Source organism: Megalops cyprinoides, chromosome 5 (genome assembly GCF_013368585.1).
Source record: "Megalops cyprinoides isolate fMegCyp1 chromosome 5, fMegCyp1.pri, whole genome shotgun sequence".
In the NCBI taxonomy this organism is placed as follows: domain Eukaryota; kingdom Metazoa; phylum Chordata; class Actinopteri; order Elopiformes; family Megalopidae; genus Megalops; species Megalops cyprinoides.
In genome coordinates, this window is record NC_050587.1 from 34,428,026 (window position 1) to 34,443,014 (window position 14,989).

Below are 14,989 nucleotides of genomic sequence, written 5' to 3' on the forward strand. Positions count from 1 at the left end.
TTTATTTTCAGGAAGCAATGAACCGCTGGCCTGGGACTGAACGGGACCTTTGTCTGCTATTGTCAGAGCCAGCCCTTTCTGCGCTGTTAGTGGAAGAATAAAGTGCTCTTGATTATAGTGGAATGAATCACACAGAAAAATCAAAGCAGACAAAATAACAAACCTTTCGGTCACAGAAGCAACATAGGTACCAGAAAAGTCCAGTTTCTAAGCTGGTTTACAATTGCGAACTGTAGCTTAACCATTTCAGTGCCAGGTTTAAAAATGATCGATGAAAAAAGTAAAAACAATTTATTTCAGTTAATCGCACTATATTAGCTGCAAAATAGCAAGGGCCTATGTTTGCTATGTGTCATTGCATTCTGGAGTATTTGTTGCATACCAATATACTTATATTTTCCGCACGAATATACTTCATACGCTAAGCGAGAAGACCTCCAGTTCGTCCACCATGGTTAATTAAGGAAACTTGAGGATAAAACGTAGAGGCAAGCGGTGTGGCGCTAACACACCACGCCGGCAAGTATCATCTTACTTCTTGACCCCACCCAGATCAACGATATCCATGCAGATTTAATCCCTCCTGATCAGACAGGCCAGTCTGGTCTCCAGTGCCCCCTGGGGGAGTAGCCATTTCCAGACACAACAATGAGCCTTTTCTTAGGGGCCCCCCAATGTAAGAATGGCGGCCAGGATTCAGCTCCTTTCCACGGGCGGCACCGCCGGCTTCGTCTCCTCTTCTCTCATTTCATTACTAATCTCTAGTCTAATGAGTCAGTCACACCTAAGTTTGACGGGTTTGTAAGTCTGTGGCGAAGTATGGTAAGAACAGAACTGACATTATACAATCAGGCCTGTGTAGCGGAGAACCCAGCTTTTTTTAATCCTCTCCTCACGCAGAATCAGAACGTTTCTCCCCTGGTGCATGAGGCATCCCGACTTTGTTTTTGATGAAACTGCTAAGAACCGCCGTGCAGACAGGTTTTTGGGACGCGTCGAGCTCCCGGTTACGTGGTTTTCGGAGCACATGTTTTGACTCCAGCAGGCAGAGACGGGGGCCGGTGCGAAAATTAAAAGCACAGACGCTGGAAGGGGCCCCGCCGAGCCTGGCAGACAAAGAAAGGCGGCCTTGAAGTGTGAACCACTTCAGAAAAGAGTCTGCAGACAACAGCAGGGACCCGGCAGCGCACAGCGCGTCCCCAGCTCTGCTGGCACACACAGAAACCTTCTCCATACCTGTGCATACAGAAGACACAGAGTGGGGCTGGAGAAGGAGGAGGGACATACTTTACTCTGAAGTACTGTTGAGAGTTTGGAAGGTTGGGGTCGGGGGGGGGTGTTGTGCGCCAGGCCAAACTTGCAGGATGTTGGACACATTCAAACACATGTTGGGGTAGGGGGAGGGGGTGGAGGGTGCCTCCACTGCTAATGTAAAAAGAGGGAACTCCCCACCACCACCACCACCACCACCACCAATCATACACCCCCCTCCCATCCTTCCTCCGCATTCCCTGACTGATCCCAGAACAGCCCCCTTGTTCGAGGCGTGGGCGGGCGGTGTGACGGACGGCCGCAGCTGAGGGGACTTACCGCTGGAACAGTCGGGGCCGCCCCAGCCGGGCTCACACTGACAGGTGCTGGGGGCTACGCAGCGGCCATGGACACATTTCTCAGCACAGTGGGCTGGAGAGGGGGTGGGGGCGGGAGAGGGGTGGGGGGTCAGGGTGGGAGAGAAAACAAGGGAAAGTGAGGTCAGATTTCATTCACTCTCACAAACAACAGGGAGCTTTTTTTTGGTGGGGGGTTGGGGGGGGGGGGTGGCTAAGCCGGATATGCAGTGGTGGTGTGGGGGGGGGGGGGGGCACTCTCATCAATGCACCACAGCGCCTGACACTACACACGTTGCACTCGATCAATGACCCCATGGTTTCTCTAGGCGCCACGCAAACAACACCGGGGCAGGCTCACACAGTGCATGCTGGGAAGGAAATCGAGTTAAGTCACATTACGGCCACTGCTGCACTTTGGGGTAGCTGGGGGGGGGGGGGTGCAATGGGGAAGGTTCGAGGGTAAACTTCGGTCACGTTGAGAGATGGGAATAAACAATGCCCACTGCGAGGGAGGGAGGTGTGAGGTGGTAACGGACAGACAGGATCAGGTCCACTGTGAGAACTGGATCCCGATGATTAGGAACAGAGCTTAATGGAATTAGAGCTGCCCTCTCATGGCAAAAACAGCGGGCACTACAACATTGAGACATCCTCAAAAGAGCCGGGGTAACCCTGCTGTAAGATGGCTGAGCAGATGAAGGCGTCTTTATGTGTACCTGCCACAGTTTTCTTTTTGGCAAAAGCTTTTTTTCTTGACCATTGTTCAGATCTTGCGTGTACACATGTTCTTTTAGGGTGAGGTCATGTCGAGTGTATTCTTTATTGTGTTACTGTACAGGAAGCTTTAGCCATCTCGTGGCAACAGTGTGATGCAGTGGCAAGGAGCAGAGGTTGCAGGTTCAATTCCCTGTTGTGGAAATGCTGTTGTACACAGGGGCAAGGTACTTACTTTCCATACTTGCCACAGCACATATCCAGTTGTCCATATGGATAACATCTGAAAATTACCTGTAAGTTACTCTGTATAAGGACATCTGCTAAGCAGTTAAATGTACTGAACATCATTTCATAAATTGACCAGTAGTATGCCTTAGTATTAATTCTCAGCTTTTTAAAACAGACATACTTGCTGACTTTGCGACAGAAAGGCGGGAGGAACCGGTGATGTTTCTACATGACATCAGTGAAATGGTATTAGCGTGTTGGCAACTTTCCTATTCCATTGTAATATCCACAATTCTCCACTTGGGAGACCTGGGGGGGAAGGGCAAGGAAATCAGACGAAAATTTGATGACGAGCTTGATTCTGTCAATTGTCCTCCCCCGACAGTAATTTGCATGAGTTTCTCGTAAATGATGACTCAGCGTATTCAGCGATATAATTAATCCCACTTTGATGAGGGTTTTTTTTTTGCAGTTTCGCAAGGCACAAGGCATTTCCACTGGGAGGGAAAAAAGGAGGAAACAGGACACATGAGAGAGGACCATGTGACTGCACCGCACGGTAAATACAACAGATCCTTTTCAGCGACCCGAAGAAAGTCCTCTTTGAGCTCAGCGCAGTCACATTTTCATATCCACTGTTATATAAAAGCTGATTCATCATGCAATAAAAGGGGCCCTCAATCCCGCTTTTAGCACAACATCAGTTTTGCTTAACCCCTGTCACCCCAACTAATTATTTGGCCTTTAGTTGCAGGAACGGTACCAAATCCAAATGCATCAATATGCTTGATGACATTGTGCTGAGCTATATTTATACATACCAATATGGGTAGAAATTTAAATATATATAGTATATATAAATAAATGCACATATATTTATTTTCTTAGCAGATACTCTTTCCCAGTGTAACCTGTATTGCTTAAAATTTGTGCCTGTTATCCACTTATGCAGCTGGATATTACTGGGGCAGTTCAGTTAAGGTACCTCTAGCCTACCTGAAAATGGAACCTGCAACCTTTGATTTAAACCCCTACCGCTGTTGTTTGGGATGTGGTTCCAGAAGGCTCCATGCAGCACTGCTGCTGAATCCGGCAAAATACTTAAAACTTACATAAGCAAAAATCAGGAGGTAGAAACTGATAACATGCAAAATGAAATTTGACAGGTAAGGGTATCTGATGTGTGCAAATGTGTGCAAAATTCCAGTTTATACTAACATGGTGAGACAATGATGCTTCATAAAACCAATAATGGGTGGAGCAACCACATGCTGTCAATCACTGACTGGAATGAACCAATCAGCAGATGTTACCCTCATAGCAAAAACATATGACTGATTACTCAGTATTAACATCAGATTCCTCCACCCATTCTGAGTGTTCTCCCATCACAAGTTGGCACAAGACAGTCATCAAGAATGGATTTAGTTAGGTGCAGGTGGGTACAGGTGGGTACAGGTTTTGTTTTGGTCAGTTTATTAGGGACACATATTTCCACTGTGCACAGTGACAGGGTGACACAGTGGACCTTGTCCCAAGCAGAGAGCACCTGTTCCTGACCGTTGAAACACAACCTCTGAGCCGTGATAGGCTGGCCACCACCTGCTCCCTGCAGTCATGAAGTGTGGTCATATGACTCCAATAGCTCTCTGTAGTCACATGAAATATTGGGCTGCGTGAGCAGGTCAGTCAGCCATTCAGCCTAAAGCCCCCAATGCATGCTGGGAAGGTTCTGACCTTCTTCCCAGGCCTCAGGCACATGGTGACACAGAAAAGGCTCGGAACTGGCCCATTTGGGCTGCTGCTCTGGGCCCTTTCCAACTCACTTCTCTCAAGCCTGGAAAATCTTAGAAAATTCTTTTCTCCAATACTCAACCTCTAAACCGTAACCGTTACCTCATTTCCTGGAACACAGGTCCAACAAAGTTCATTTTCTTTGACAAGCCTGAACAAAACCTGATGTTTTAAGCTCCTTCCCTTACATCCAAAAGAGTGGCAGTCACTGGTCTAGTGTTCTAACAAAGAGAACAGCATATCACTAGCCTTATGAATATTACATAAGAATGTAAAAAAACTGTCATGTTGGGAACAAGCTACTCAGTCCAACTTGGCTCATCATTGTGCCTACCTTCAAAATAATAGCAATAATTTAACATTAGCTATGCATAACAACAATGAGAAGGTGGCCCTGGAATGTTTTCTGCCTGAATGATTGGCAGATTCCAAGCGTCTGATCCAATATGAAGCACTGCACACCAGATATCTCAGGCAATCTCGAATCAATACGCAATCTGTCTGGAGTGTGACCACCTCACAGGCCATGAGAGCTATAAATAGACTTCCACCATGTGGTATCGACATATCTGCCGATGGTATTTTTTACGTGTGTAATTACGAGACTGACGCGGATTGTGTGCGGGGTTATCTGCACGCTTCGGGTTGGAGGCGATACTCACGGACACACATCTCTCTGCTCTCATAGAACCCGGGGCAACACTGGGACTTTCGCCGGTACATGGTCTTCTCCCCACGCCGGTACGCCGTCCGGTAACTCACCCTGAATACAAGGGGCGGAATGACTGCATGATAGACACACCGCGTTACACTGACGCTGTGGAAGAGCAGCGTAGTGGCGGACGAAATGTGCTGGTGTTATAAGGGTTGCGGGTTTGATTCCTGAGTGCTGCTATTTTACCCTTGGGTAAGGCACCTGAACTGTGTCATTAAATATCCTGCTGTGTAAGTAGAAAGTGTATTTTCATATGTAAGTCATGCAATGCAAGTTGACCTGGATAAGACCATCTGCTCAGCAAGAAAATAAACAATAAACAACTGCTTGAGCGAAGGCTTTGTTGCAGAATACATACAAAACATCAAAGTACATTAAATTACATTGCATTGCATTATCATAATCTACATGCAGCCACGGTGCACAGTTTCTGTGTTAAAACCACTTGTCTCCCATCATTCCCTGTCATATAAAAAACACACATTTCAACTGCCTTTCAAAAGCATACATTTTAGCACACTCCTCTCCCAGCATTCTCAGTGTATATTACCCCCCAATCCTCCCCCCACCCCCCATCCTCCCCTCCCAGTATGCGGGGTTCTCACCTGTGTCGTGTGCACTTGAACCAGTTGAGGATGTCAGCACAGTTGGTGTAATAAATCTGATCAAAGGGGTGTGCATAGGACTCCTGGACGGTGACAGAGTAGCTGGGAACAGAGGAGCACGTGACCGATCAACACAATGTATTTATACAGCGTGCATGTGTGGTCCCATAACTCAACCACAAGTGGCTAATGAGAGGAACCTTAAGTGCTTTAATAACTGGGCCATTAGGTTTCAATGAGGGGGGATTAAGTACCAAACCTTTTTTTTTTTTTTTACTTTCACTTAAATGTCTCTGTAGAGCAGTGTTAAGGTGAAACCCTCTTTGGCATGTCAGCTTTCCTTCTGTAGGTTTATCGCAATTATTAATAATGTCAACGATTTTTTTATGTTGTTCTTGTAGAAGTTTCCTGCAATGCAAACTGGAATTCTCCTGAAGGCTAGGCACTTAAAGGACACACCCCTACCATTTTCTTTTGCTTTGCTTAGTTTAATATGGGCCACAAGCAGAATCTGACAAAGAGAAAATTGGGCAAAAAACCCCTGGGGATGCTATGGCAAGTGTCTGTGAGCAAGATTGGATTTTCCTTCGGTTAGGGAATAGAACTTGGGAATACATCTGTCATCCTCTTCTGCTCCTAAAGTCACACTGCTCTGAACAACCTCTGTCTCTAGAGCGCTGTAGAGGAAGATGAGACAGGAACAATTACTTAAGTCCACAAGGCAAGCTGTGTTTTTTTCTTAGTAGTTACCAGGCAGCATTTCTTACCAGGAAGTACGCTCACAATCAGAAAAATAACAGACAGCCTCAATAAGAAACCACCATCACACTAAACTTAATAGACCTTCTTCCAACGTCTGGTTGTCACCGATAAAACACATTTTGTTCCGTGAAAGAAATGAGTAGTGAAGATGAAAAATGAATGTGTGACTCAAAAAAAGCAGTAGCTGGGGTAAGAGAGGGGGTAATCACTGTGAGAGAGGGGTAACTGCAGTGAGAGGGGGTAACTGCAGTGAGAGGGGGTAGTTGCACTAAAAGAGAGAGGTAGTCGCAGTAAGACAGAGGGGTAGTTGCAGTAAAAGAGGGTGGCAGTCACGTTGGCAGGGGGGTAGTCGCACTAAGCGAGAGGGGTAGCTGTGGTGAAAGAGGGGTAGTCACAGTATGAGAGGGGGCAGTCACGGTAAGAGAGAGGGGTAGTCTCAGTAACAGAAAGAGTTAGTCGTGGTAAGACAGGGGTAGTTGTGGTGAGAAAGAGGTCGTCACCATGAGAAGAGCGGTCGTGGCGAGAGAGGGGCAGTCACAGCGAGAGAGGGGTAGGTGCAAAAAGAGAAAGGGGTAGCTGCAGTATGAGAAAGGGAAAGGGGTAGTCGCAGTATAGAGGGGTAATCATGGTGAGAGAGGGGCAGCCGCAGAGGAAGAAGTGCAGCCCATTCTCACTCTCCGTATGAGCAAACTGTTCCATCCCCAGCTCCACGGTCGCTTAAAGCCCGCAGCTGTTCCGACACGTCACTCAGTGAAAGTGAATCTAGCTGGGAAAGCTGCTGCTACCTTTGTTCTTTTCAATCTGCTTTAATGGATTTCCTAGCTGCTCCTTAATTTAGTGAAGGAAATTTTCTGCCTTTTAAAACCGCGTGTAATTGTCCTGGGAGTGGGATTCCAATTCTCTCTAAAGCTGCCCTAAATAACTAATTTACTGAATACGAATTAAGCAAGAATCGCACGATTGGAAGGACTTAACGCAAAATTAAGTTATCTGTGTCATTAAAGAAATGATGGGAGAAGATTTGCTTGGACATATACATAGTAATTATACATTCGCTGTAAATAAAGATAAGCGGACATTGTGGCAGTTTCAGCCTCCCTGCATCCATCAGTGCATTTAGAACAAGTACAGAGGACTCTGCTGGGGTAAGTGGCACAAATCTGCCCAGCCCACCTGTTAACACCTGTAGAGGGTCCACCCTGGTTCTGGGTGGACCTGGTTCTGACCTGCGTCATGCTCCGGACAGAGAAGCCGTGCTGCCCGCTGACCACCAGTTAGCCTTGCCACCCAGCAGTCCCACTTTTCACGGATGTATTGTTTTTATTATTACATTATTCCACTTAGTCACACTTCACACTAAACCGGCAGGGCCTGTGTGGTCTCCTGACTTCTCAGGCTACCGGCTGGACTGCGGATACCCATCAGGGCAGCTAATGAGCATCAGCAGGCTACCTTACAGGTGTCTTGTAACATGCATGTCAAACTATTGAATAGAGGCACAAAATTATTGTTAAGTTCTCTGAGTAAAGTCAAATAATATTGCGAAACAAAACCCAGGGGAACTGGACAGCTGGTGGTATTAAGCGTTTCGGCTAAGTAAGGCTGATTACAAGAGTGATTTATAAACATGCAATGCAGGTGTGTTTCAGATTACTAGCAAAATACCCATCGGCCAATCAGAGGAGGCTTTGTAGAGGTGGGTTACATACCCCTGGATCAACAACCGATTCATTAACTTTGACTTTGACTTTAACGCGCACATTCACAAACAGTGCAATCAGTGCTGCAGCAGTATAATTATTCATATGAATCATAATGCGAGTGTTTAGCTTTATTGCAGAAGCATATAAATGCAGCCATGGAGAGAACTATAGGACTGTAGTAGGCGGGAAAGGGGCGAGAGTAGGCGGCTTACCTCTCCCAGTGGCTGCAGACGTTGGGGTCCTCCAGGTTCAGAGCAGACGCGGCCCGCAGCAGGAAACACATCATGGCCGCCAGCGCGGACCCACCATGCTGCAGGGAAGGTGCCATCTTTGCCAAAGCTCCACCTGCAACACAGCAGTACCAGATCGAGCCTTGCGTCTTCTACTGGTAAGCCACCTGAGGAAAATGGGTTACGGGCTTTCGTAGGCCCCGACGAGGAGGCGACAGGTGACCGTCACTCTCACCTGCTCCAGGCCTGGCGAACAGTGACGCACCTGTTCCGCCCCACCATGCACTCTGCTGTTCCCTCACGGTGGCGTCTGTGCTGACGTCACAGCCAGGCTGTCTGACACTGCCCCTTAAGACAGTCTCTGCAAAACCAGGGCATGTCTCCTGCACTGTCCTGCTCTCAATATCTCTCTCTCTGTCAATATAACACACATACAAGTACACAAGCCCACGTCTCACACGTGCTACCTACAAACCTACACACCTTCAGTTATGCATGGACACCTGAATGCCAGAACACTGTGTACTCACACACACTCAGAAACTCACTACCACACAAGTACATTCACACATGCATGCTCACATATACTCACACACATATACAAGCACATACATAAATCTTCTCAATCCCCAGTTTTTATTTCTGAATCCTTTTCTTGTAACCTTTTAGTGCTTCTACAAAAAACAGAATTGGCACATTAAAGTTTTTTGCATAGTTTCATGCCAACTAGCCAATTACCTCACAGGACAATAAAAACACTTTTCCTTGTTTTACGATCCACGCTACATGAAATCTTTTCACATCAATTTTGTTCTGGATCTTTCTTTCATGGAATGCATTTGAATTCCGATATTAGAACATGCCTATATTGTGGGATACAGCTTACTGCAACAGCTACACATCTGGTGTTTATTAACCATGACCGAAAATGAAAAAATGAATGTTTGTTTTATTTTTGTAATTTCAACGGCTTCCGGAAAATTAACTTGAACGCCTGTTCTCATTACAAGAAGTGGGAAGTAACATCTCTTTTTTCAGTTTTCTGTTCAGAACACTAAATGATTCACAGAGAGGAGAAACCAAGAGAAAAAAGTGAAAGTGAAAAATCTTTCAGTTCTCCTCATGTATCTTTTGTTCTGTATATGAAGTCTGAGTTTTGCCAGAACTTGAATATCATCATTTTTTTTTCTTTGGAAAGAGAATTTAATACTATAAGCATTCAGGCCTTCATTCTACTGTACTATAGATACTCGTTTTGTGAACAATATGTTCAAAACAAGTCAATTATTCTCATTAATGGCTACATTCATAACCATTTCTAAATTGCTGTGAAGTAAAGTTGGCACGGCATATGGTCTCTGGCATTTATTTCGATGTGAAATCATTTCTTTTTCAAATAAGTTACATTTATACCAGCACGCCTCTCCCAGTGAACCCTCGCCCATCGGCGCCACACAAACAACAAGGCCTCTTTGTCCTCAGTTTATTTCCTTTAATCCTTAAGCAACAAGTTCAATTTTTCTCATATGATTTTTCTGTTCCTATCCAAATCCTTACTTCTTGCTTCTATAAATGAAATCACTAGGGTTCATGCCCCTGAAATACTTGACATGCACTAGTTACTATGGGGCTTGGGTGGGCATGTCAAACCAACATCCAGGCAGCTCTTTTAAGACCAAATCATAAAGGTTTTATACCTGATTAACATACTCCATGTTATTTTTATAGACACAACCACGTTTGATATTATGCTGTTCAGAAGACACAAGTGTTCTTTTTGCATCGAAGTATCACCTGAGCCATTATCTATCAGAAATCCAACCGTGTCATAGGGTTGGGTATCATTTCAAAAAGTCTGGCTAACAGGCAGCAACTTTATAGACAAAAGAAACTAGACTACCTACAAAAATCTTGAACAACCCACACCAACAGAGAGAAGAGAGAAAAACGGCCCCAACAAATGATGAGAGGTCTTAAGATGTTTTAAAAGGTAGGGTAAAAAAAAAGTTTTTGTTCTGGTAACAGAAGTCCATTCTCCTCCATTTACCCATAGCTCTAGTGATGACCTCTATATGTTGATTGACTCCAATCTACCCATGTTGCTCCAGTAAACTCTGGTCTCATGAATGTATTACGTATGAGTTTTGTAACTGGTCCAGGAACAATAAGGAATCTGAGACAAGCTTGTGTGGCACCGGACCGCAGACACTGCGAAAACCAATGGAGGCTGCATGTAGGCTAGTTCTCTCTTCAATTATTGTGGCCCACTGAATGTGCTGTCAAGTGATGTCAGCATGTTCCAGGCAACCTGGGAATTCTGGTAGCAAGTTATTTTTTTTTTAGTAAGAATAACACGGAAAAACTTAAGACTAAAGACTGACTGCTATGTGGGTCCCTTTTTCTTCAGGCTTTCAAACAACAGTTTTCGTCACACTCTTGGAATGGTCTGTTTTGCTCACACCGCCCTTACCATCTTTCACATGGTCCCCAACGTTTGTGTGTACCCCCAGGTCTGAGGTTCTGCCAGAGTGCTGAAGAAGCTCTTGGACTCCCTTTAGACTTCCCCCAGTTTCCAACCTCACAGACAGACCCTCCCATTCAACATGGCTGTCAATTCCCAAACCCTCAAGAACATAAGCGAAAAAAAAGCCATTTTAAATTTGTGCACCAATGAATTTTTCAGTGTGCACACTGATTAATGTGTTGCTCGGCTGCATTCTGAGGGCTCGATTTGTTTTTCAGACTGCTCTATATTTGACGCTTTACAATAAATTATCAACTAGATGGTCTCATATACCGCAAACATATAAAACAACCTGTTGACTATGACTATGGACAAACATAATTATCACAGTGAGTGCAAAAAGCTATGAGAACAAAAAGCAGTCAAGTCAATTACAGGTTTCCTTTCAAGCTTACCGATTGGTACAGATGTGAGAGGCAGTGACACAGGATTAAAAGGGAACACTATCAAGCACTCTGAAGGTTATCAAGGTTACAAGCTTATCCACACATTCATCAGACAGACCCAAAACACTTCGCTGGCAGGAATTCTCCACCTCAATAGAACCAGCTGAAGATCACAGGACAGCCAAATGCACAGCTGGGTGAAACAATTAATAAATGACACAGAAAATAACCAAACAAACCATTTTGTTGTGGATTTTCTGAAATGACCTCCGGTTATTTTACAAGGATGTGATGCAGCCAACAACACACACACTCTTCCCAATGCATGTTTAGTCATCTGTTTTGCTTTAATATCTGTGGTGTTTGAAAAGGTCTCTTGCACGGTAAAATGACTATCAAGTTATTTGAAACAGCTGTCACACTGAAAACTCCGACACCAGACATTGGTGAGAAAAAGATCAGAATTTTGTATAGTTGCTTTGATGTATTATTTATTTACTTATGTTATATTACGTTATATTATGTTATTATATTATGTATATATATTATATTACATTAGATGCTCCATGCTATTGTAATTAGTTTCTAAAGAAACAGCGAGAACAAAAAATGAAATTGAGCCTTTACTTTAGGTACTTTAGCTACTTTAGCGTGAGAAGTCTGCAGCTTTTGCTTGATATATTTCTACAGCTCTTCTTAGAAGAACGCTACAGGTATTGCTCTGGCTTCAATAAACCTTAAAGCCAGACATAGGGCTTCTTCGTTAAGAGTAAAACACTTGGCTTTCCTGTGTTGTTTGAGGTTTTTTATAAGATTATTTTCTGGTTGTGTTGGATCCAAGAAATGCTCAGGAGATCGGTCCTGCCCTTTGCCTTTAATAAGGCAATCGTGTTTTACTGTGTACTACTGGTAGCTGCTGTGGGACTATAACTTCCCAGCAGGAGAGAAAAACGAAAACTGATTAAAAAGCCTACAACCACCTCACTTGTAAACAGATTTGTTTAGCAGAATAACACTAGAAACACAAGAATACCCTCACTTGGCTTCAATAGAAAAGATTATCACTGTTGACCTGTCCTGTTGGTCCTTATACATGCTGAACTTTAAAGAGCCTGAGAGGCAATGGGTTTTCTGGAATAACAGTAGAATAACAGAAATGAAAGTAATATAAATTCTTGCTTTTTAATCCCAATCCCAGCCATTCTACAGAGGGTCTTTACAAAAATTGTGATAAATAATTTCCAGTAAATTCCATTAAATCTAATACAGCCATTAATGTGGCTGCGTATGTTGTCAAAATAATGCAATTTCACAAGATCCTCAAAGCAAAATTGCTAATTGTGTACAACAGTTGGTTTTCACAAGAAACAGTTGCCTCTGCTCTTCAATTAGTTAGAAGCATTAGCAGACACTAGAGAAGGTGAAACACAAGTGTTTTCATCTTGAAAAGAACCACAGATTGCAGGCAACTGCAACACTCCTCCAAAGTCTTTTCCAAAGAGCAACCTCAAAAATAAATTTGAAGTTACCAACCTGTAATTGTGAGAAACAAAAACTTGACAATTTGTTCCTCAAAGTTAAGAACAAAGGCAACTGTTGTAAATCTGGGCCTAATTTTTCTTTACATAAGGAGACGTCCAGCAAAAAACATCCGCCTCTGTGTCACTGTGTTGCTCTTTATGTTTCCTGTCAGTTTTGTGAGGATTTCCACCTTACATCGATCCCTATGTACAGCGAACGCCACTCCCGCCTGGGTGTGGCCTGTCGCTTGCGGTGAACGCACAAGGGTTACTCAAGGTTCTCCAGAGAAGGTCAAATTCATGGCGCTGGGAGACCAGTAATGATTGTTATTGCATTGTTGAGGGCACCAACTCTGGGAAGACACTAAATTGAAGACACCACCCTCCCTGCAGGCAGCACAGTTGAGAAGCATCTGACCGAGCTCTTCCTTTTGCGGGACATTCCAGCCTGCAGCCTCCTTCTCATCCCTTTCCCCTTGGTGGGGCATCCATGCGGCATTCCCCCAAAATGACTCTGATCCCACAAGTAATTATTGGCTTAGTCAAATGTGGTGTACAGTACATTGTTGAATTGAAATCCTCTCAGCACAGTAAAGTAAATCCTGCTTATAGCTGAAGCTACCAAGTGTCTTAACTTTGATTTTTAAATAAATTTACTCAATTGTATTGACATTCCACTCTCTTTCCTTTTTGCACGAATTATTGTTTGGCACCAGGACAGAAACTTTCAGTAGAAGCAGCAGACAGAATGCTAGTAATTAATAGTAAGTCTCAGAAATGCACACTTAATAGCATAAATAGGGTATATCACATACATATATACACCGAATGCAAATCCCATAACATACTTATGGCTTCACTACAAAGGTCTGTAAATTTGGCTAACATGCTTAGACCATCAATCATGCTGCTGAAATTATTATTTGATGAAAAAAATTGTTTTTGTTTAATCATGTCTTTGCCTTGCTGCCTGTCTGCTTTTCAGATTAAAACCCAAATACCTGGCCATGTCTGTCACAGAGACATCCATTTAGGACACAAACGATCTTGCAGTACAGTCTCCTCACAGGCAGAGATTATCACCACAGACCTGTAATTCTCTTCAAACATAAGAAGGAACTCAAACATATTTGAGCTTTACAAGGTCCATATGTTTGACCTGCTTAGGATCAAGTGCTCTGCATGTTTGCAAAACCACAAACACTGGCACAAGCTTGATGAAAAGACAACCAGTGGCATACAGTAGTTTTCAATTTCATTGCTATTTTCACAAGCAGTAAGTGGATAACAATACTGCCAGAAGAGGAGATTTTCAATTCTAGGCACTCAAATCTCACTCCCCACCGTGCACTGCAACAATTACTGCAGAAGAACTTTTACACCAAGCAGCCAAGCAAGGATCAATACAGCAATGTTCTCAGTGAGAGAAGTGAGCCTTTCTTTGATCCTTATTGCTCATTTGAAATACATTTAAAAAAAAACGATATATTGCTGTTCTATTGTTTCTCTCTCGCATTTTATGCTCATATTTGGTAAATGACAATATTTCACAGACATCCCTTCAAGTGAAGGTATCACTGGCCACCATGATGAAAAGGCTAGTCTGTGCGGGTTTGGAGGTGGAAGGCAGGCATACCTCATGTTTCCATAATTAGAGTAAAAGCACCTAAAATAACAGATATCGGTAATATTTCCACACTGGAAAACCAATTAATATAACACTAAAATAACAAAAAAGAACTCATTACATGGGCACCAAATGATTCCCCAAAGACACGAAGGCTTCTAATGGCACTTTAACCTTATCTGATTGAAGCTGGAAGAGTGAAGATTACAGCAATTTCAATACTTCCAGACTGGTTGTTATTAATTAGAAATTTTAATCTGGCTGCTATCATATTTTTCAATCAGTTCAGCCAGACAGCTTTGAAATTGGCCAGAGCAGAACTCCCATGAATTTGGGGAATGAGAAAGTGAAGACAATGGGGATTCTGAGACTTTGCTAACGGACGTAATTTTACACCCTGCAACTATCTTTAAAAACAGTGTTTTGGTGGAATTGGGCTTGATAATTGAACAAATAATACCTTTTTGTGCCAGATTCATTTTCTTGCATGGGTACAGAATGGTACATTACATTATACTACATTATTGTCATTTAGCAGACACTCTTATCCAGAGCAAGTTACATATGT

General features: G+C 43.6%; 1 protein-coding gene across 1 annotated transcript in view; it reads right to left on the reverse strand.

Moving 5' to 3' along the window:
• The window catches only part of megf10 (multiple EGF-like-domains 10), a 65,243-nt gene that overhangs the window by 36,778 nt on the left and 13,476 nt on the right, over window positions 1-14,989 (reverse strand). The window contains exons 2-5 of the mRNA XM_036528646.1: window positions 8,347-8,479; window positions 5,670-5,771; window positions 5,012-5,112; window positions 1,591-1,683 (exon numbers count right to left, since the gene is read on the reverse strand). Coding sequence (XP_036384539.1) covers window positions 1,591-1,683; window positions 5,012-5,112; window positions 5,670-5,771; window positions 8,347-8,462 — 412 coding nt within the window. The 5' untranslated portion in view covers window positions 8,463-8,479. The remainder of the gene's footprint in view (window positions 1-1,590; window positions 1,684-5,011; window positions 5,113-5,669; window positions 5,772-8,346; window positions 8,480-14,989) is intronic.